Here is a 23,457-nt window from a genome sequence, read left to right as displayed (position 1 = left end):
GAAAATCACAAATGTAAATCATGTTAGCTTAAAAAAAAAGAATCATAAAATCTTTGTAAGCATAACTGCAGCTTTCTCTTTCTATTGTATTGCTTAGTCTGCTTGATAACATACAATATAGTTAAGAAACCCTACATGTGTCTTTCCACTAAAGCTCTACTATAGATGCATTTCAGACTAAGGCAATTTCTGCCAAAGCTATGACTGACTTCTCACTGTTCCCTCAGTGATGTAGTTTCCCCTGCTCATTACTTTTTTTCTTGTTTCTAAACGCAGCTGTTAATTGCTTTAACCTTTACTTGATTCCCTTGAACTCAGGAAATATGCATTTTATTAAAACTAAGTTAACCATCATTTTAACCTCCATTCTAATTACTGCAGTTGTAACACTGTACATGAGATTTTCAAGAATATTGAGATCAGCCTCTTACACATCAATTGATCTAATTCTTACATGTCAGAATTTCTGAAAAACTGATACATGGTATAGTCATTATAATGGGGTCTCCTTCTCAGAACTGTACGGCTACTGTCTCTTAAGCACCGTACTGTAGTCACTGCTTTATGATATGTAGTATGATTTTCCATAGCAATTAGAATTTAATAGCAAATCGGCTCATGGATATAAAAATATTTAATCTATACTTGGTAAATTTATACAAAAATACTTAAAATACTTAGTTTGGGTGACATGGTTTAGTGTGAGGTGTCCCTGTCCATGGCAGAGGGGTTGGAACTGGATGATCTTAAGGTCCTTTCCAACCCTAACTATTCTATGATTCTAAACCTACTTTATTTTGCCTCACTGATACAGAACACCATACGAAACACTATCACAGACAGGTATCTCTTATTTTAATTTATGCATTTGAGATAGTATCAGTAAAATCAATGCAAAAATGCAAATAAAGATCCGGATATCAACATGCCAAACTCACGTTCTCCCCCAACCCCAGGATAAACACATGGCTTAGGAGAATTTATACTGCAATTATTCTACACAGCTGTGAAGACATTTTACAAAAGATCCTTTGTAGATGGAGACAGTGAAGTATTAACAAGCAACATTTTTCTTTTCCTTTCCAGATTACAAACTATTTAAAGAACAAGCTTGGACTAGAAATCAGTGCACATTTACACTGAATAGTTTTGGGTTTGTAACTCGGTCATCAAATTAGACCCATCATCACCCAAGGGTCTCATTATAGTCACTGGCAAAAGAGCAGCTGAATGGCCCCTTGGAGCTGCCCATTAAGTATAAGTATCTGCCGAGTCTACATTGCTTTCTTAACGTCTCGATTAAAAGTGTAATGATTGGTAGAATGAATACCAGCAATCCTGCATGGTGGGTACCTTTCAGCTCCAACTTGTGTCCCAACCATGTCCTCCAGCTCAGAGGTAACGCTGGTTACACGCCTCTCCCTGCTTCCCACCCAGCATCTCTGTGAAATAAAAACTAGATGGAGACTACAGTAGTTTTCCTGTGGTATTCTGCTGAGAATAGCATAGCTATCAACATTTCCAGATCTGCATGCTCCAAAGTCTACAAGCTAAAGATACTAATCTGTACCAGTCCCTGAACCGGATGGCGCCCGGCATAGCACAGCACGGCACGGCACACCGCAGCACGGCACGGCACGGCACCGGCTCGCCGCGGAACACCTTCCGCACCGCCAGCCTGCCAGCCCGGACCGCTCTTCCTGGTGCACCGCGGCGGCGGAAGGACTGCAGGTCGCCATGGTGCGTGTGGCGGCATGGGTATAGGGACAGGGGTCCGGGTCTGGGGCGGTGGGGTGCTTCACAGGCGCTGCTCCTGGTCCTTTACTCCCGGCTCTTTAGTCCCTGCACGCTGCTCCCGGAATGCCCTCCCGGCGTTCCAGGAGAGGAGTTTGGGCTTCCCAGCGGCGGGGCCTCTGGAATGCGGCAGGCGGCCCTTTGGGCTGCTAGCAGTCGTAAACCGACCCTGGGTTTAAAAGTTGTTCACTCTTAGCCATTCGGCGGTTCTGGCGGAGTTTGGGGTGGTCTTGCCTATTGTATGGGCATGTTTTCTCCCGGAGGGGTGAGCCCTTCCCGGCAGGACGGTCGGGGGAAGCTGGACCAGCTTCGGGCTTGTATCGCCGGCCAGCACCTCCGGGCCGATGGGATTTACGTGTGAAGCTAGTGCAGGGGCCTCCCGAGAGTTCTGTGGTCTTTAGCGTGGTTTGTCTTTGGCTTTATCTTTTATTCACCACCGTAAACACTGTTTCTAACCAGTTGCTAGCCCACAGAAGAAGAGGTTGCGGAGAGAAGCTGTGGATGCCCCATCTCTGGCACTGCTCAAGGCCAGGTTGCACGGGGCTTTGATCAACCTGGTCTAATAGAAGGCATTCCTGCCTGTGGCACAGGGGTTGGAATTAAATTGTCTTTAAGGCCCCTTCCAACCCAAACCATTCTAAGGTTCTAACAAATTTTGGATGTGTAAAGTCTCTGTTTATCAGTTGCAGTTTTCTGCGTCGCATAGAGCTGCTTTACTTTCAGGTGTTTATTTTACACACAGTAAAAGGCTTTAAAGAATTTAGATTTTATATTGTTTGATAATCTTGTAATAATCTTCTACTCATGAGTTTAAAAAACACTGTAATATTCCCTTGCTATGCTGCTTGAAGGGCTAGACAAGGAAAGCCACTGGCTGCTCCTTGATGCAAGATATTCTCATGGTCAGCCAGGAGGGGCAAGAAAATCCTTTTTGTTATGTTGTACAAATTGCATATGGCCTCTGTCAGAAACCCAGATGTAACAATCAGGTTGAAGCTTGAATGGGGACATTTACTGTAAAGGTATAGGGAGGCAATCTTCGTTTCCTAGCTGCAGGGTTCTACAAAATCGGTATTTCATTGTGTAAGATTTCTTACAGCATTTTCTGTGCTCCAGTAGTTTTGTTATGGCATATGCCATGTAAAAATAATTTTATTTGTTACTGAGGGGGGTAAGATCTAACTGCTGGAATTAATATGCTGATACTGTTAAGGGCTTTCTGAGATGCTGATACATGACCTTTTTAAGTCTTTACTATGGAGTCTGCTTGTACCTTCCCTTTAATATTTACTGAACTTTACTAATGAATATTAGAGTTTTGTGAGACCCCACCTGCAGTACTGCATTCAGCTCTGGGGCCCCCATCAGAGGAAGCATATGGAACTGCTTGAGCGAGTCCAGAGGAGGGCCATAACGATGGTCAGAGGGCTGAAGCACTTCTCCTATGAAGACAGGCTGAGAGAATTGGGCTTGTTCAGCCTGGAGAAGAGAAGGCTCTGGGGAGACCTTAGAGCAGCATTCCAGTATCTAAAGGGGGCCTATGAGAAATCTGGAGAGGGACTCTTTACAAGGGCATGTAGTGACAGGACAAGGAGAAATAGCTTTAGACTGGCAGAGGGGAGAGTTACATTAGATATGAGGAAAAACTTTAAAGGTGGTGAGACACTGGCACAGGTTGCCTAGAGAAGTTGTGGCTCCCTGGAAGTGTTCAAGGCCAGGTTGGATGGGTCTTTGAGCAACCTGGTCTAGTGGTAGGTGTCCCTGCTCATGGCAGGGGGGTTGGAACTAGATGAGCTTTTAGGTACCTTCCAACCCAAATCATTCTATGATTCTAAGATAGTATGTTTGATTTCTTTTCAGCCCAAGTTACGAAAAAACCAAGGGGGGAAGCAAGAGAAAAAAGCTATCCATCCTTACAGCAGAAAAGCTGCACAACTTGCAAGGGAAGCACACAAACAGGAAAAGAAAGAAAAGTAAGTTGACTGTACAAAATCTGTGTACAGACCAAAGGATAATACCACAGTAATACTTCTTGTCTGGGGAGGAGGGGAGTGGTGCTATAAAGGGACTGTTACTGCTGAGGTTAGGGAATCTCAGCATAGGGAACGGGCTTGTGTAACTACCGCTGGGCCATGTGAACTGGCAGGTTTAAATTCATGAAATCAGCTTATACAAAGTACATAGTTCTGCTACTCAATTTTAAGTACTCTTCTTACAAGATAGGTTTCTTCTTACCACAGCCTTGGCATGAATGGCATGATGCTGGTGATTACACATGAAGCTTAGTCACCTAGTTGGACTTTACTCCAAGGTTTAGTAAGAATCCAGTTTAGGGTCTAGCTTCTTCAGCTGAGGTGCTGAGTTCATAATAAAAAAAAAAACAGAAACCTTTCTGCAGAAGAGACTTCTGAATAAAACTGAATAGTTAGCTCCTTTTTGGTGATACCTGCTGTTCTATGGCAAGTTTGGTTTTCTGCTTTTAAGTTTTACTTTCACCTTCTACAGAGGGAAAAGACAGCTGGTGAATACTGGCCTTTACTTCCATTCTGTCTTGGCTTGTGTCCTGGTTTCAGCTGTGACAGTTATTTTTTTTCTTCCTAGTAGCTGGTGTAGTTTAAACCACAACAGCTTCCTAGTTGATATGCTATGATTTCTTATTTAGAAAGTTATTAGTGTACACTTAAATCACTATATGTTGAAGTACACTAGTATTTGGATGGACCATGTGAACTGAGCCCAGATACTCATAAATACCTGAAAGTGTTGATTTGGGAACTCCTGGTGCAGCTGAAAAATTCCTCAGGTGCTGCAATTTTATGGTTGGGGATGGATGTACAAATGTTATCCACAGCAAAGTTATAATGTTGCTCTAACTAGAAAGGGGCCCTTTGCTATCATAGCTGTGTTGTGTAGGCTCAAGCAGAGCTGCTGCAAAAATTTATGAGTAGCAGTATTTATAAGTTTTACAATATTTTATTTGTTAATCCTGTATACAAATCTGATTTTTTTTTTTGCCGTTTAATATACAAACAAGTTGTCTTCAGTGTGGGTAGGGCTCAAAACTGGATGCAGTGTTTTAAGTATATCACCAGCCCTGAGTAAACAGAGTAGTTTCTACAGGCTAATGCATTTCTGCAGCATGGAAAAACAGTCATTGAATCTAGGCAGTTCATACGGTTCATCTCTATTATTTTAATTAAGCTGTAGGTTTACTTGCCAGAAGATGCTGTAATTGTGGTTGGCTAAATTCGTGCACTAATACTTTTGGAGCATATGTACATCTAATTTGTTGTTTCCTACTTAATACAAGGGTATTATGTTGGGTGTAGGAAGTCCTTGAATGGCAAGTTACTGGAAGGTGAGCATGTCTTTTGTAGAGGTATCAGTAAATGTTTGCATTGGTTTTGTGTGGTTTGTTTCTTTTGTTTTTTTTCTGTTGTATATTTTGATTTGGGTTTGGGGTTGTTGGCTGGAGACAGGAGTCAGAACTTGGGATAGGCTTATACTTACTTTTCAACTTTTCTGTGTGATGGAGGAAGAGAAATAGCTACTGTGAACATTCCTGTTTATGTTAAAACAGGAAAGGAAATTGCATTTAGTTATGACATGCATATTCTAGTATCTTTGCCCAACCAATACAATAAAAAAGGGAAGACATTACCCACAAGGAATTTCAGTGCGTAGTGCATCAGCAGGAAAAAGGGAGGAGAAATTCTGCTCTAAATTGCTGAAGTCTTTTGCAGCCTCCATTGTCCAGATACTTTTCAATGTAAGCATTCCCAATGAAATAAGACAGTAATAATAAGTTTATTGTTCAGAAACTGTGGCTGCACTATGAAAGACCAATCTTGATTATAATAGGAGGAGACAGACTAGTTAGTTTCAAAAAATTGACTATAATCTTGAGTCATCTTGTTCACTTGAATCACACTATTTATTTAAATTTTTTTTCCTGTATCCTTCTTTTCAGTTATTCTCAAGGTCTAATGAGCAGGAGCAAATTCCAGGGTATTACTACCAATTTATTCTCTTAATCTACATGTAAATCCATATTCCTACAGGCAACTTATTTGCTCTGTTAAATAATTACAAAGACATTTCTATGAAATAGCAATAGCTTGTTCACTGGAGCCAGAACACTGCTTTTTCTACACTTTAGGAAACCAGATCATAATGGGATATTCCTGGAACTTCTTTTACTAGTGATGTACCACCACCAATCATGTTTTGTTTGCAGCTGCTGAAATCTCTGTCTGACTTTGGTAGCTAAAGTTGCTATCACTATTTTGTTGTCTTTTATTTTTCCTGTCATTTTCCCCCAGAGTCAAAATATACCTTTTCTATTGTGCATATATTGTAAATTTTTTAGGAGTCTGTGGATTTTCATTACAAATATACCAGTCTAATACTGCCATGCTCTGAGATAGAGGGCTAAGGAGTTTATACAGTATTTCTTGGTCTGGCAAGAAGTAACCGCATAGGAATAAGCAGTAACCTTAAAATAACTCCTAGTGGAGCTCTTTGTTTCTTCTTAGCTTTTCTGTTGTTTAACCTTTTAATCTCACTTTAGCCACCATACTTCTGCTTGTGCTGTTTGCAGCAGTGATGTTATCCTAAAAGCAGATTCGTTACCTGTTGTGCAATAAGCCAGCTGGCACAGGAACAGAAGAGAGATTGCTTTTTATTCAGGCCTGGGTGCTTGGTGGATTTCCACAAGTCAAGCACGTGCTGGCTTCTTTGTTAGATTCATACAGAAGTTACAAGGTAGTATGCTCTCAGTTAGAATGATTGATCAGTAATTTACATACAGTAATAATATTTGCTGTCATTTTTCCTAATCACATGCTCTATGGGGGCCTTTGATGGTCATCAGTGGTCATTTAAAGAGATTTCCCCCAGAGGTTCTTTGCCAAGTGTCAATCATTGGTCAGCTTTGTGCTATTGGAATAGCCTTCTTGATTGCAACATCAGTTTTCCTGGTTTATATCCAAGATCCAGGGCTAGATATGTCCACCAGTTTCACATAAACAATGCACTGCTATCCTTCAATGTCAAAAGCACCAGAAGGTCATCCTGACAGAAATGAAATAGGTTGGTTTGTAACAGTGATTTGAGATGTGCTCTTGCAGATTTTATGTGGAGCTGAAAAAAAATGACTGCAAGATAATCGGGATTTTTAATTCTTAAAAAGGGATTTTCATATAGAAGTATCCTAAAAGGCTTAACCAAGCCACTGATTGGAGTGTAAGCTAACAAAAAAGGGACGTGTAGGGAGAAATATTGAAGATATTTAGCAACCTGAAACAGGAAATGAGGAAATATGTTGTGTCAATCATTAAGAAGCAACAGTCTGCCACAAGGTTGTATCCATGTCCTCATCCTCCCTTTGGCATGAACAAAAGATGTTACTGATTGTGTGCAAGGAGATGAGAAGAGTTTTCTTTGGCTTACCTTATTTGATTAGCCTCCCTGTTAATACTACTACCTTCTGGTAGTCATCAAGGTGAGGTTTTTATGAAATGTACAAGAAGGCAACATCTGATCCTGTCATTCATTATTTCTCATACTGTGAGATAAGTTGTGTGCACCTAGAAACTGAAGGCTTTTCTTGCAGGAGAGAATACTGGTTATATACTTAATTGCCTTGATAAATAACTGATCTAGTGACCCTTGCAGGTGCAAATGGTAATTTGTAGTGTTTTAAAGCATAGATACATGACATGATTTATGATTCTAATCAGGCAGCTTTTCTAGATGGCATTGTAGTTTTCTCCATGGCAACGCTTTGCAGACGTGCTCAGCTGGCTGTGTTGCCATACAAGGTTCACAGCAAAGACTGCTGGTGCGGAGTTCCACTGTGTGGAATATGTGTCCTTTTCTTGGTTGCTGTTACCCTTCAGAACTCCATGCTTAGTCTAAGCCCCTGTGTAGGCTACCTACCACAATTTTTACTTAAGGCATCTTCTAATCCAACTTCTTTTTACATAGTCTTATCCAGGGCTGTCCTTAACCCACAGGAACAAAAGTAATTTATGTTTTAACACTATAATCTTTTAATTAAATCAACCAGCTTGTTTTTTTCTTTTTTTTTTTTTTTTGGCAGGTGTGATAAAACTCAAACCCCATGCTTGGCCTCTATACACTTTTGCATTAAAAATGCTTATCCCACATGCTAGAATATCTATAAAAGTGAAAAGGCTTTCCTTGAATGCACTAGTGGAATTCTTAGCAGCTCGCACATGCTGTACATTTGCTTTAAAGTGGATTTTAGACAGCTTTCAGATGATTAAATACTTCTTGAAAAACCTAATCTTTATTTTAGTAATGTAGGTTTATGGTCAAGTGAAACAAGTATGTTTGTCTCTGGAAAGTAGGGCTTTCTCTTCTGATCCAAATTTTTGTGACAGGTAACAGATTGTTATGCTTTGAGTTACTTCAGTTACTCTAAAATGCTTATTAAATTCTATTAATTTAGAGTACAAGGAATTCAATGAAGGAGCACATGAGCTTTGAAACGTTGGATTTTGGCATTATTTGTTCTTTGTTGATGCTACCAGTTATGATTTTCTTTATCATTTTTCTTATTAAACTGTATAATAACAACAGTGATGATGATGATTAATAATAATAATAATAATATCAGAGGTCCTTGGCATATATACACTGAACAGGGGTGGCTAAGCTTTTTCTTCCAGCGACAAATTTCATACTTATCCCAACAATGTATTATTTTCTTTTCTGGAAATAAAGTGACATTCAGTAATGTTCATTGCTGCAGACTTAATCTGATAGCTTCAAGACAAAAACATATGAGGCACTGCATTACCTGTTAGAAAACTTGTGTTCTCTGATAGCTGCTCAATAGGATGCAAATCAATCCCAAAATGAATTGTGTACACACATCCCCTAGAGTACAGGAAGCTTCAAGTATCCCACTAGAGACTGAGGTGGAGTTAAAAATACTTTGAGATGGATTTTTAATTTTTTATTTTTTTTTTAATAAAGTTGTTAATTTTGGTTTCTTAACACATTAATTTTTAGTGCTCACTAAGGACAAACTTTAATTATTACCAGTTTATTAGATATTAGAATGGTATTTTTCACATTGTATGCTTGTTTTGCAAGGATGCAGTGCAATTAAATGTTCTTGATTAAACATACCAGCAGAATATTAGTAATACTTAAGGAAATTATTACAGTGCAGGTCTTCTGTGAAATTCCTCTTGCTGTCCTCTAAGAGAAGTGTTGTGTCCCAGTTCCTTCCAAGAAATTGTTTAACTGTAAACTGGACAAATTTCAGATAGTAATTTTACCAAAAAGTAGATTTGTTTTAGATGAAGCAGAATGAGTTTTACACTGTTCTGAATTAGGCACATATTTCTGTTTGAAACTTTACCTTGACTTTCATTGTGATTCCAGAAAAATGATTTTTGGAGAAAGAAACTTATTATTTGTGTAATAGTCATTCCTGACCAACATAGCTGTTTTTCTCTGCCAGGTTGAAGACTGACAGAGCTTTGCGTTTGAGTATCATTGGTAAGCAGAAACTTCCGTTACTGAATACAGTATTTAACTTTTTAGCATAGATTTTAAATTTTACCAATTTTATAGATACTCTAGTTAGAGTATCTTTCTCTATAATGATGACTCTGTAATCTTTAAAGACTTTGTTGAAATGCTAAAACACCAGACGGTCACTCAAGTAGTATATACAGGAATGAATTTGAGGCAGAATTTAACTTCATCTTTAGTCAGCATACATTACAACAGTGCAATACAGACCAAATGTCTGTTTTCTACATCTGTGCATGTATTCATTGTGTTTGTCTCCATGTTTTTTTAATTGTTTGTAAAAGACGATAATATACGCAGGTTAACAGATATATGGTGCTAGCAAGTAAATACAAAACTTTTGAAACACAACCTGGAATATTTTCCTCTTTTATGATTGACACCGCACCTTTTCAATTTAATCTGTTTAAGAATTGTGATGATCAGAGCTCACTGACCCATTGTGTTGGGTTTTTTTTTTCTTCCCCTTGGGGCCTTCTGAGCTTTCCAACTTAAGCAGTTGATACAGAGATATTTTAAACACTAATTTTGAGTAATGCAAAGTGTAATGTCTTTTTTTTCTGTAAGGAAAAATGTAAAATACATCTGAAATGATGGGAGAATATTTATATTACAACTGCCTTCATACCTGGTACACACAATATCAGTGAGTCTGTGATGCCGTTCAAAATCTTGAAAAATGGGGGGTTACTTTAAAAGTTTGGAAGAACTTTAATCTGTGTTGGTGCTACAGTGGTGATGTAATCGTTGATGTTTATTCTTATAGGAGAAAAATTGCAATGGTTTCAAAGTCACCTGGACCCCACTAAAATCGAGTACACAAAGAAGGAAGCTGGCGAGCTAATTGAAAAGTAAGACTGGTGTGAAAAGCTTGATTTGTCTTAAAATAATGTTCTTAAATAAGATCTGTAAAGTGATGGTGACTCAGAGGAGGACTTTTTATATATTACTAATATCAAGTAGTTGCTTTTGTTGGAACTGAGGTGAATTATATATTGAAAGGTGTATATATTCATACTAGAATTACTCATGTAAGTCATGTTTGGAGATTTTTTATTATTTAAATATATCTGCTTTTGTAGCGTGTGAAGGACCCAAAATTATTTGGACAGTAGTAAAGGCATGAATTTGCTAGCTGGGTTATATGATGACATTTAAATGCACAGAATTCATTCTACTTAGTCCTTTATGCTTTAATATTCTTTGCTGAGAAGATTAAACACTACTGAGGTGGGTCAATTTTTAGGGCAGGAAATAAATACCAAAATTGAATCTGCTAAGCAGCAGCTCAGTTATTTCTCTATTGCTGGATGTATGTACCTGTGGCTTATCACCTGCTAACTAAATAACATAATATGTATTCTTACACAGGTGTACTATATCCGTTCCCTTTCAGAAGCTCTGAAATATTGCTTACACTGTTCATGGAACCTGTAAACTGCTAATTAATGCTAGCGATACTGCAAAGGCAATAGGAGCTTACTTTTTGGATTTTGGTTAGGTATTTTTGAGATGATTTAGAACACATGCTAAAGAAGAATGTTACTTTAAAAATTATTATTGAGGTGGTGAAATTCAGCAATTGAAAAATAGGAATACTCAGATTTAACACTGGTCTTCCAGAGCAGGTGAATTATAATAATGTGGGAGTTTTGTTTTATGCAAATACAGTTTAAAAACCAAACCAGCAAAAAGGCAAATAAAAACCCATAATCTTCTGGATGCCACAGATGATTCAAATGAAATTCTAAATGGAGCTTCCATTTTGAAGATTAAAGTTGTAGTTCAAATCTACCAAACATCTCTGGCTAATTTAGAAAATAAATACAATTAGTAAAATAACTCCTTAGATTATCAAAGTAATTCTGTTTTGCAGAAGTTTTGCATGACTACATCTAGCATTAATGCATTTTATTTCTTTCAGTTATATGTGTCGATTTGATGCTGAGTTGGAGCAGATTGAATTACAAAACAGTATTAAAGGTAGACAAGGCAGACAGCATGGTTCACGAGAAACTGTCATCAAGCAGACCATTGAACGTGAAAGACAACTCTATGAAGGCTATGGAATGGGTATGGAAAAGCATTGCAAATAATCTTGTGGTCATACTTCCTCCTGCTTACAAGGCTAGAATCTAGGTGAAATTTCTAGGTATTGTCTTTATTTTTCTCTTTAAAGGAATTAACTAACTGCTAGGTAGTTACACTTTGCAGATGACTTTGGGAGGGGGGCAGTGTAAAGAAAAGAAGTAAAAAGATGATGGAGATGTGACTCAGATTTCCCGTTTATTACTTTTGTGCATTTTTGTTAGTACTGCCTCTTTAGTGCAGGCATTTATAACCCATTTTTGAAACTAAAGTGAGATTTGATGTACCTGTCTGATGCAAATACAGTTCAGCAGCTTGTTTTGACCTTAATTATATATGAAGTATTTTTTATTTTACAAGTACATTTCAGTGAGTGTGCATGTTTTAACATACGTAGCATGAAGACGTTATTTGCTCATGTAGAGAATAGCCAGCATCACTTTCTCTACAAATTAATTAGTTTTTTTAGGTGGTCTTAATTACCTGGACTCGTGATAATGAAATCTTTATATGCAGCTTTTTCTGTCATTCTTTTGATAATATACGAACTTATTGTTAGGGATAAATCTGTAGCCTGATTTGCCCCTTTTGACCAACGTGGACCAGTGGCACGAGGAACTTCAGCAAGTTTCATATCATGAGAGAGTGGACTTGAGTGTTCATAAACTTAAATCAAAGCCTCTTCAGAAAGAGACCTTTCATTCTACTAAGGTTGAGAAGTTTCGTGTGGGAGAATGATGCAGCAGAAATTGTAGTATTGACGTATTTCCAAAACTCCAGAAATTTCCAAAATTTCTGGACTTTGCATTTAAAACTGAGGTATTCCAGGAAGAAATCCTGGGCTGTTGTGACACATCTGCTGTACAGGCTCTATTCTACATGCATAAATGTTGTGGTTTAAACCCAGTCAGGCAGCTCATTCACTCACTCCCCCCCCCTCCCTTCTTGCCCTCTCCCTACTACCGGATGGATGGAGAGGAGAATCGAAAAGAATGCAACTCCCACAGGTTGAGATAAGAACAGTTTAGTAACTAAGGTATAACACGAATCACTACTGCTACCACCAATAATAATAATGATAAAGGAAATAACAAGGGAAGAGAATACAGGACCTCACCACCAGCGGACTGATAACTTGCCCCCCCAGCCCAGCCAAGCACCGACCAATACCTCCTCCAATCCCGCAGTCCCTAGCCCTCCCGGTTACATCCTGGGCATGACATGCTGTGGTATGGAATACGTCTTTGGTCAGCTTGGGTCAGGTGTCCTGTCTCTGTTTCCTCCTGGCTTCCCCTCCTCTCTGGCAGAGCGTGAGGCTCACAAAGTCCTTGGCCAGACCAAAACGTCATTGTTATCAGCTCTGTTCCCAGGCTGAAAGTCAAAACACTGCACTGCACCAGCTACCAAGAAGGAGAAACCTGACTGCTACTGCTGAACCGAGGACAAATGATAACCCACAACAAATTTTGCCTTTTGTTTTTCTTGGGCAAAGGAGTTGAAAGCACTTGGAGTTTTTAAACATTCACCTTGGCAATTATCACAAGTCTGAGTAAGATGATGCCAGATATTCTTGTTGACTCTTTTTTTATTACTGTTTATCTTCCTTTGGGTAGCCATCTATGCCAGCAGATAATCTAATAAAATATTCTGAGAAACAGTTGTGTGAAAACCACAACAGAATCATTAGAGTTGAAGATTTCCTCTTAAGGTGCATAATCTCTTTAAGAAGAAACAATTTCTTTTTGAAAGTATTTTCTGGTATTGGAGGTAGTCCACAGATAACAGGCTACATATGAAAAAGAGAAATGAAAGATTGAAAATTAGATAGCTAGAACTAGGCTGAAGGGAAGCAGCAGTAATCTGGTGAAATAAGGGAGAAAGACAAAGGGATAATGAAAACGCAAAAGGCGAGTTTTTGAGTAGAATCAAGTCAAAATAGTGAAATTGATGTATTTTACTTTAATAAATAAGCATGTTGGAGTTGAGTGATGAACTTGACTTTAGTGCTAAAGTATTATTGAGACCTTCTAGCAGTACATCATGGAAGAGTAAAAATCTACATTGTTTTGTGGTTAGGATACAGAGCACAGCAATGTTTGGGTTGTGTGTCATACTTCCCTTTCCCCTAGTTTATGTTGACCAATAAAGAAAATCAATGGCTTCAAAATTTTGCCAGTGATACTTAGTACTTTCACAGCCTGCAGTGGCAGAGGAATTCAGTAATAATCTGTATGACTTCATGCATAATCTTTGATTTCTTAGAAAGGTGAAAAGGTCATAGGAGATAGATACTATGAATGTCATCAAATAGCTCAGTTGTAGAAAATCTCTTTGTTTGGGTTTGCTTTTAAATTTTAGTTCTCCATTTTTTCCATGCTGTTTTGTGAAAAGCTGACAGAAAAAAAAGGAAAGATAGAAAGATGTCAAATGCACAAGCACAACATAAAAATAAAGAAAAATCTAGAAATATTGTAAGCAAAATTTGAGGTGTTATAGTATTAAGTAAATCATTCAGAGAGCATGGTGCAACTTCACATATTAAATACACTCTCAAATCATTCATTATTTGTTATCACAGCTGCTGCAGGTTTTGCTCTCTGTCTAGGACAGTATTAATTCAGAGAAAATAGTTGCTGCTAGATACTGTAATTAGAGGTTGGGGATAAATGGAAAACAGCTGGAAACTGTGCTTTTATGCTCAAGCTCATTATTATCCCTGAAAACTAGTGACTGGAGCTGTTATAATGACTTAGTATTTGTTGGGCTTTTTTCCCCTCTATTCTTGAACTTGGTTATTTTTTGTATGCATATGCATTTGCTATGAAAAGACTACATGATATGAATTACTTACATTTAGGAAAGTCTTCTACAATTTGAAGCTTGCTGTCTATATCAGATACATGTAAATGAAAAATGAATTCTTCTTTACTGGCTGTTTACAAAAGTGGTAGATATCCAAAAGCATAGTAAATGTTAGTCTTTCTTTAAAAAAAAACACCTATACAGAGAATATTCAGTTTGTCTGTGTTGTTAGCAGCTTCTTGTCACTTCCTTATTCCTGAAGTTTATCTACGTTAGTTGTACTGCAGTTTTCTTCCTAATGTTGTCATTTACTTTATTCCTACACATAGGACTAGAGTTTCTAGTTCTGTTCCTAATCTGGCAACTCTGTGGTTTGCAAACACACATGTAAGCATAACTTCAAAAAACTTTGCCACTGCCAGAGCAGTAAAAAGCAATTCAGTACAAAATCTTGGTCACTGAATCTCTCCCCTTCAGAATGCCTGCTTTCTCATGATATTGGTGAGCCCTGGGAGACAGGCTAGATAAAACTATTGGAATATTCTCTTTGGAAAAAGATCTTCATAAGTTAATAAAAGGTATCAATGCTTTACAAGGTCTTTTGTTTTGGTTTTTTTTTTTTTTTTGTTGTTTTGGTTTGTTTGTTTGGGGTTTTGTTTTTTTTTCCAACCAAAAAAAGCAATCGACAGTTGAAAGTTTCGTCATTTCATCCTAGTTTGAGAGTGACACTGGCCTGAATGTTGGAGCAGTGCTTTAATAGAGGGAACAAATACAAATCTCAGCTGGCACATATTTCAGTTGGCCCAAATTAGCATGGTGCCACTTCTGCAAAACTGACTGTTTACATCACTGAGCTGTGTCCTAGAAGCAAACCAAGTAGTCATTGCACCTTGTAAAATAACCTGAGACAAGGGAAGAACTTCTTTCTCTTGTGCGGGCTGGGATGTTTCAGCATTTGGCACCCAGCTGCCAAGAGTGCATTAGAATGTGTTCTATTTAAACACGTGATATCTTGCTGTGCTTTTCCCAGTGTTTGTATTTTAAACACACGTTCTTGTACTGCATGGTAAACTTAATGAAGTGTATTTAACTGTTGGTTACATTTTCTTACTTGAATTACCAGATTTACTTTCCTAACTATTGCTGATCTCTCTTGCAGTGGTGACTTCAGTACTTTGAAGTTTTTTTCCAAAAACATTTCAAAATACTTATGGACCACTTAGTGCTCATTAATTTAGCTTGAGGCCTGTATATTTAGGCCACTTTGAAACTAAGTTTTCTTATTTTACCTTATATCTGTTGTGTATGTATAGTGAGTTCTGAGGAGTGTAATTGTCTTCTTATTATGTGAGTGAGTGAATGTCTGTTAAAAACTAGCATAACTAGACCTTGATCTTGGTTGAGGATGTTAGTTATGCTTTTAAATCAAATAATAAATTAATTGTTAGTTTCTTCACTGGACTTTTTCTAAAGGGAAACGGTAAGTGCTTAAAATTCTGCTATTTCTCAGATGTGTCAAAGAAAATGAAGCATGCTCTTTTATTATTTGTCAGGTAGGATTTTCAGTAAATGGTACATTTGAAATCTGGACAGGTTCTTAGGTATAAGTTCACTTTTTCTGAAGCAGTGAGAAGTCTTCCTGTTTATATATTGCTTTATAAACTTTCTAATGAATTCTCATTTTCTTGGGCTTTTAATCTCTGAAATAATACGTTTGCCCTTTAGCTCACATTTCTTTCTTTGAAATGAGACTCATGAATAATGTAACGTATCTAATAGAATTTAATTTCATTCCCATTAGAGATCCCAGACATTATGAACAGAAAGCATCTTAAATTTTTCAGGTAAGTTCTTTTTATTATCACTACTAATCTGTTTATGGAAAACAGTGTTTCTGAATTTGACATATGTCCTTTTTCTTAAAAAAAGAATTTATGCAAAAGTGTCAAAGGATTTGTCATTTGAAAAAGCAGACTAGGTATGCTGTTGCTATTTCAGCATTTATTAGCTGTTAGAAGCTAAGTGCTGGTGACAGTTAATCATTAAAATATTGGGAAGGTTAGAAAGCTTCAAAAAGTAGAATTACATTTCTGTAACTTAAATATCTTTTTTTCAGTATTCTTAGAGAATATTTTCTCTTTACGTAGAGTTCTGACCTCAGCTGTTCACTGATTTACAAAAAACCTAGCATTTACTCTTAATGTTCAAGGATCAAGACATGAATTTATTGATAAATTGAATTACACTGTTTTCTTATCAAAATGAGATTTCAGATAGTAATTTTAGTCATATAACATAGTGACTTTAGATATTTTTAGTCAGAACTTACCATTAAGTAACTAAACCTGCACCAAGTTCTTAGTCGTATTTTCTAAGTGTAGTAAGTATTTCTGTGTACATACTAGTTGTAAATCTTAAGCCAACTGAGGACTTGCATCCAGTTAAAAGACCTGGGAGCTGTGCACATTTGGGCCAGTAAGCCAGTATGCCTTGGTAATGGATTGAATGAACACTCCTGCTGACAGCTCTGTCAAATAAGGTACTTTAAGGGGAAAAAAAGGAGCCTTACGAATGCTTATGTTGCAAGGAAAGATATACCATTATACCACTAACTCCTAGGGGTGGTATGTAGCAAAAAGTCATGCTTAGAGGATGATGGAATGAAGCAACAGACCTCTGGCTGCTGTGTTTATAAATACACTATTGACTTCTTTCACTGGGATGTCTGATGGAAGTGGTGTTGTATTATCTTGGTAGAGCAAAAACATGCCTATCTCCTAATTGGCAAATACTGGCTTTGTCCTTGAGAAAAATTATCCATGCAGTGCACTTACTGTGATCAAGAAGGCATTCCATTGAGTACTGGATTTGACTTGTCATATATAAATGAACCTTTCCTCCTTCATGCAGCCTTTTGAAATAATACACTTACGTGAATTAATGCTTAGTAACATTTTGTGTCCTCTTGAAGTCAGTCCTACAATATTTTAACAGTTACCATAAATCATAATGAAGGACTTTATGTACATGTGGTATCAGCTCTGCAAATGGCACATCCAGATGAAGAAACTCTCCCAGTGTAAGCAAACCAAAAAGAAGTTTGGGAGTTTAGTTTGTCAAATCGAAAAGCAGGCAGCATGAAGTAGCTGAGGAAACAAATAGTCTGTGGGAATAAAGTGAATCAGATTTTTTGTTCAGAATGTCAAATCTGAAAGCATTTAATTCTTCACAGAGATGTTACAGCTGCTGTAGTATACAGATCAGGTGAAAACATTGGTCCTTATTCATCCTGCAGTATGAATACTCAGGGACTGAGTAGAATTTAGAAAAGCAGCCTCACTTGAGTTACATCTTCTGAAGAAAGGTGAAGTAACTCTGCTACATTCCTTCTTGCTGTTTTTATTGGTAATGGGTTTTCTTTACTTTTTTCTTCAAGAGAATGGGATGGTGATCTGAGGAAACTGCCAAACATCAAAATGAAAAAGCTCTCAGCTAGGGATGCTGCTTGCAGTAACCCTGAGGTGGCAGATGTGGAAGCTAAAGAAGAATTGAATAAAGCAGAAGAGGTGGCCTAATGAGCACCAGCTGATTCAAGAGCTGAAGGAGCTGAAGGAGATTGTAAAAAAAACTATTTTAATGATCACTAGAAACAGGAATAAATTCTAACTGTATTTGCAAAGGCTTTTCTAGTTGCACTTTTTATGAGCTTATCGTGTACCTGTGGTAAACATTAAACAGTATATTACTGGGTAAAGCTGTATATTGTTGGATAAAAAAATCTGAAAAATCTTAACTGTGTCCTTCTCATATTGTACCTTCACTTTAGGATGCCGTCTCCTGAGTTGACAAAGCAGATTGTCTTAATAATGGCAAGAGTGTATGTCATGTTGTATATAAACAGCAGGTACCCTGGTAAACAGTAGGGCCACCTAGCATAAACTTTTATTCATCACTTGTGGTGGTGGCTGGGATGCCTGTGGCTGTATGCAGTTTTGTGGAGAGCAGTAGTAGGCCTCATCTCACAAAATCCAGAACACTCAGCTTGGGTGTAAGAAATGGTCTCCCACTTGGTGGAAATGTATATGCAGAATATGAGGTACATGGAGAGTCAGTTAATTCTGAAGAACTCTTATATTGTACCTGTCCTGAGAATCTGTGTCAGGAACATAGAAAGCTGGAAAGGCTTCAATAAAATATTGAGTATTTTATGTTTTGTCAAGAGAATTTGAGAGAATTACACTGTCTTCACCACTCTGTATTGAAGAATTCAGGTCAGAAGCCAATTGAAATCCCTACAGTCTGTTTTTAAATATCTTTTGTCCATTTTTTTTCTTTCTTTTCTGCCCCCTCTGTTGAGAAAGCTCTGCATTTTTAAAGTAAGTTGCTTAGGACTTCTAAATAGCAGCCTTGCTTTATGAAGCAACTTTTTAGATGCATTTAAATGTGTCTTTCAGGAAGGTTCTTAGCTGAATCTCACTTCTAATACTGTAAAATAAGTTAAAAAAAAAAAAAAAAAGGGTAAGGGCAAAGCCAGGGCTAATTTCACACCAGGAATTAAGTAGGGCATCTCTTAGTGTGGATTAGATTGTCTGGGTACAGAAGTCGCAGTTCATATGCACTATCTGTATACTTTGTAGCAGTCACAGTTCAGCTGCTTGTAAATTACATGGAAATAATTATTCCTGGTGGATAATCTTTCTAGTACTCAATCCCCAGTACAGTTCTGTGTGTTAAACAGCAAGGCATTGTCATGGTAAGTAGATAATGTGGATTCCCAGATTTCTTTTACAGATAATTTTCTAGGTTTGTATTTTCTTAGCTGTGCGATAAGTGTAACTGATGTTATTCTATTAATATCTATATTAAGTTACTATATAGGCTTGTGCTATCCTTTCCTGATTTAGAGAACCAGTATGTTTTTGTAATACAGAAATAACTGTTGTCCTCTTTAAATTAATGTGAAGAAGCAGCCTGAAAAATTTAACAGACCTGAAGCATGTGTGAGTGATCTAATGCATCTTCAGATGGACTGTAAATCTTAAACCTGGCTAGAGGTCTTGTCCTCTGATACCAGCCATATCTCCGTACTGTCACATCACTGCTTTGTGTTCATGTTTTAGAATCAAGTGTACTGCAGTTCAGGTCAGGCTTTGCTATTTTTTTTAACTTTGTTAAATTGACCGGTCTTAACTTTTGATTTATAAAATTTGAGGTGTTAAACTTCCTGGACTGTTGAAAAATATTTGACACTGTTTCACACGACATCTTTGTCTCTAAACCAGAGAGACATGGATTTGACAGGTAGACCACTTGTTGGATAAGGAATTGGCTGGATGGTTGCACTCAGAGAGTTGCGGTAAATGACTTGACGTCCAAGTGGAGACCAGTGGTGTTCCTCAGGGGTCAGTACTGGGACTGGCGCTGTTCAACATCTTTGTCGGTGACACATGGACAGTGGGATTGAGTGCACCCTCAGGAACTTTGCCAAGACCCCACCTGCAGTACTGCGTTCAGCTCTGGGGCCCCAATACAAGAGGTACATGGACCTGCTTGAGCAAGTCCAGAAGAGGGCCACAAAGATGCTCAAAGGGCTGAAGCACTGCTCCTGTGAAGACAGGCTGAGAGAGATGGGCTTGTTCAGCCTGGAGAAGAAAAGGCTCTGGGGAGACCCTAGAGCAGCTTTCCAGTGCCTAAAGGGGGGCAACAGAAAATCTAGAGAGGAGCTTTTTACAAGTGCATGTACTGACAGAGCAGAGATTTACATTAGGTATTAGGAAAAAAATTCTTTACTATGAGAGCAGTGAGGCACTGGCACAGGTTGCCCAGAGAAGCTGTGGCTGCTCCATCTGTCCTGGGTTCAGCAGTAGCAGTCATGTTTCTCCTTTGTGTTAGCTGGTGCAGTGCTGTGTTTTGACTTCTAGCCTGGGAACAATGTTGGTGATACCGATGTTTTCGGCTGTTGCTAAGTGATGTTTATCCTGACCAAGGACTTTGTGAGGCTCATGCTCTGCCAGGGAGGAGGGGAAGCTGTGAGGAAGCAGAGATGGGGCGCCTGACCCAGGCTAGCCAAGGACGTATTCCATACCACAGCACGTCATGCCCAGGGTGGGGGGTAACTGGGAGTTACCCGGAAGGACACGGGCTTCCGGGTGGGACTCGTTTTCTTGGCTGGTGGTATCGTATTCTCTTCCCTTGTTATCTCCTTTATCATTATTATCATTGGTGGCAGCAGTAGTGATCTGTGTTATACCTTAGTTACTAAACTGTTCTTATCTCAACCCGTGGGAGTTGCATTCTTTTCGATTCTCCTCTCTGTCCCTCCGGGAGCAGGGGGAGGGCAAGAAAGGGGGGGAGTGAGTGAACGAGTTCCCTGACTGGGTTTAAACCACGACAGTTCTTTTTGGCGCTGTGCCCCATGCCACTGCCCAGAACACTATCCTGGGCCTTGAGAAACAGATTTTGTGGCGACACGGCACCCCAGAGAGAATTGAGTCAGACAATGGGACTCATTTCCAGAATAACCTTATAGATATTTGGGCCAAAGAGCATGGCATTGAGTGGGTATATCACATCCCCTACCATGCACCAGCCTCTGGGAAAATCGAACGGTACAATGGGCTGTTAAAAACTACACTGAGAGCAATGGGTGGGGGAACTTTCAAGCATTGGGATACACACTTACCAAAGGGCACCTGGTTGGTCGACACCAGAGGATCTGCCAACAGGGCTGGCCCAGCCCAGTCAGAACTTTTACATATTGTAGAGGGGGAAAAAGTTCCCATGGTGCATATGAAGAATTTGCTGGGGAAGACAGTCTGGGTTATTCCTGCTTCAGGTAAAGGCAAACCCACTCGTGGGATTGCTTTTGCTCAGGGACCTGGATATACTTAGTGGGTAATGCGGGAAGATGGGGAAGTCCGATGTATACCTCAAGGGGATTTGATTTTAGGGGAAAACAGGCAGTGAACTCAATTGTATGCTGTTGCCTGCTGTGTAATACTTTTATAGCCCATCAACTAGATGTCTCCAGGTCACCAGCGACTGGCCCTGACTTCCCTCCAGCCATCATCCCAACAGAGAATGAACTTTGAACATCATGGACCGAATGGACTCAGCAGCATTATAGGGATTGGTCCATGCACTAAGAAAATGATCTTTTCCTCTTTGTATGTATATGGATGTATATATGTGGGAGAGCGATGGTGTATTGAAAATGTGGGATCTGAGCACGATGTGAATGGTATGGAATAAGGGGTGGATAATGTCCTGGGTTCATCAGTGGCAGTCATGTTTTTCCTTTGTGGTAGCTGGTGCACTGCTGTGTTTTGACTTCCAGCCTGGGAACAATGTTGGTGATACCGATGTTTTCGGTTGTTGCTAAGTGATGTTTACCCTGACCAAGGACTTTGAGAGGCTCATGCTCTGCCAGGGAGGAGGGGAAGCTGTGAGCAAGCAGAGACGGGGCGCCTGACCCAGGCTAGCCAAGGAGGTATTCCATACCACAGCACGTCATGCCCGGGGTGGGGGGTAACTGGGAGTTACCCGGAAGGACACGGGCTTCCGGGTCGGACTCGTTTCTTGGCCGGTGGTATCGTATTCTCTTCCCTTGTTATTTCCTTTATCATTATTATCATTGGTGGTAGCAGTAGTGATGTGTGTTATACCTTAGTTACTAAACTGCTCTTATCTCAACCCGTGGGAGTTGCATTCTTTTCGATTCTCCTCTCTGTCCCTCCGGGAGCAGGGGGAGAGCAAGAAAGGGGGGGAGTGAGTGAACGAGTTACCTGACTGGGTTTAAACCATGACACCATCCCTGGCTAGTGTTCAAGGCCAGGTTGGATGGGGCTTGGAGCAATCTGGTCTAGTGGAAGGTGTTGCTGCCTGTGGCAGCAGGGCTGGAACCAGATGATCTTTAAGGTCCTTTCCAACTGAAATCGCTATGTGATTATAATTCTAGCGGAAGGTGAGCCAGGGTAATCAGCCTGAACTAAAGCCGTGTATGTGTTTTTCAGTGCTTTGACAGATTTTGCTTTTCAGAAGGTTCATCTTAACTTTTTGCTTGTATACAGCATCTGATGTGCTTTGAAGTTTTAAGCAGAAACATTGCAGAAAATGTCACTTTCCCATCACACTGGGTAAAATACAAAAGGAAAACGAGGAGTAAGATAACTACTTGTCACAGTAATGACAGGTGAATGCTTTAAAAAAGATCATATCAGAGAGATATGCAGAATAAGATGTTCTGTATTCCTTGAAACAGTTCAGTTATAAGACATTACAAAAAAGTAATTATGGCTTGTGTGGTTGATGTGATAGTCAAATATTTGAAGTGATTTCTTTTTTAACATTTGTTATTCATACATCAAGAACATGTTTACAATTTGGACTTTGTTGAGTTTGTGGATTTTCTCCTTTGAAGGCCACGTTTTCTCTGCTTGTTTAGCTGACTTTTAAAATGTTTCGTTGAACTGCTGCATAAGTAATGAACAAAGAACAGGTTCTGTGTATGAACTTTTTATATTGAATTATCAGAAAAAATCATATGCGGCTGTCAAATATTCATATTTGAATTGAAAAGTAATCTGGACTTAAGTTGATGATGTGCCAGTTTACCGGATGAGTTTTGTTGCAGAATACTAATGTGGCAATGGGAAAGAAAAAAGAGAAAAAAAGCCATGTATTTATTGATTTAATTTAATTTCTGTGCTCAGAGTTTTGGTGCCAAGAGGCCTGGAGGGAGTCTTTTGCCTCATATGTGTTACTGAGACAAGGTAGTGCAATCTCTTCTATCAGTTTCATAATCCAATCATGCCTGTGCTTTAAAGTCAGCTATTAGGGTTCTGTATGCTGATGAGTTTCTTCCCTATGGTGGAAAAAAATGATGAATGATCTCAGGAGTTCAGAATCGTTATTCTGTTTCTTTAAAATTAGAATCTACAAAGCAGGTGCTTTAAAGGTGGGAATGGGAAGTATTTCTGTGATAGTTCTTAAAAACTTGTCTCAAACTTCTGTTCATTTGTAACTGAGGATTACAGACTTCAGTGTTAAATACTCTGTTATAATTTTCTGTGATGGGCTTTTATGGTCAAAGATTAATGTTATGGAAATTTAATTCTTAAATTGTCATATTGCTTCACAATATTTTTTCATTTTTAACTGAAAAGTTGTAATAGTTAAAACTCAAGTTTCTTTAATTGTAAA

At 38.7% G+C, this 23,457-nt stretch overlaps 1 protein-coding gene and 1 long non-coding RNA gene across 2 annotated transcripts; both read left to right on the top strand.

Moving 5' to 3' along the window:
- The first annotated feature begins 1,636 nt into the window (after window positions 1-1,636).
- On the top strand, window positions 1,637-17,935 carry TMA16 (translation machinery associated 16 homolog). The gene is given in 8 exon segments (XM_061475613.1): window positions 1,637-1,740; window positions 3,655-3,767; window positions 9,293-9,330; window positions 10,133-10,217; window positions 11,291-11,439; window positions 16,058-16,100; window positions 17,693-17,824; window positions 17,826-17,935. Coding segments are annotated over 8 exon segments (660 nt in total). The 5' UTR covers window positions 1,637-1,737; the 3' UTR covers window positions 17,923-17,935.
- Window positions 17,936-19,997: 2,062 nt separating this feature from the next.
- LOC133280648 (uncharacterized) lies at window positions 19,998-23,457 on the top strand. The gene is made up of 2 exons (XR_009747258.1): window positions 19,998-20,111; window positions 22,078-23,457. It is a non-coding gene; the product is annotated as an uncharacterized LOC133280648 (long non-coding RNA).

Source organism: Pezoporus flaviventris, unplaced genomic scaffold (assembly GCF_033815535.1).
Source record: "Pezoporus flaviventris isolate CSIRO_AGI_PZ_B2104156 unplaced genomic scaffold, CSIRO_AGI_Pfla_v1 ptg000002l, whole genome shotgun sequence".
NCBI lineage: Eukaryota > Metazoa > Chordata > Aves > Psittaciformes > Psittacidae > Pezoporus > Pezoporus flaviventris.
The sequence above is the reverse complement of the archived record's forward strand: the minus strand, read 5'-3'. Positions and strand labels throughout refer to the sequence as shown.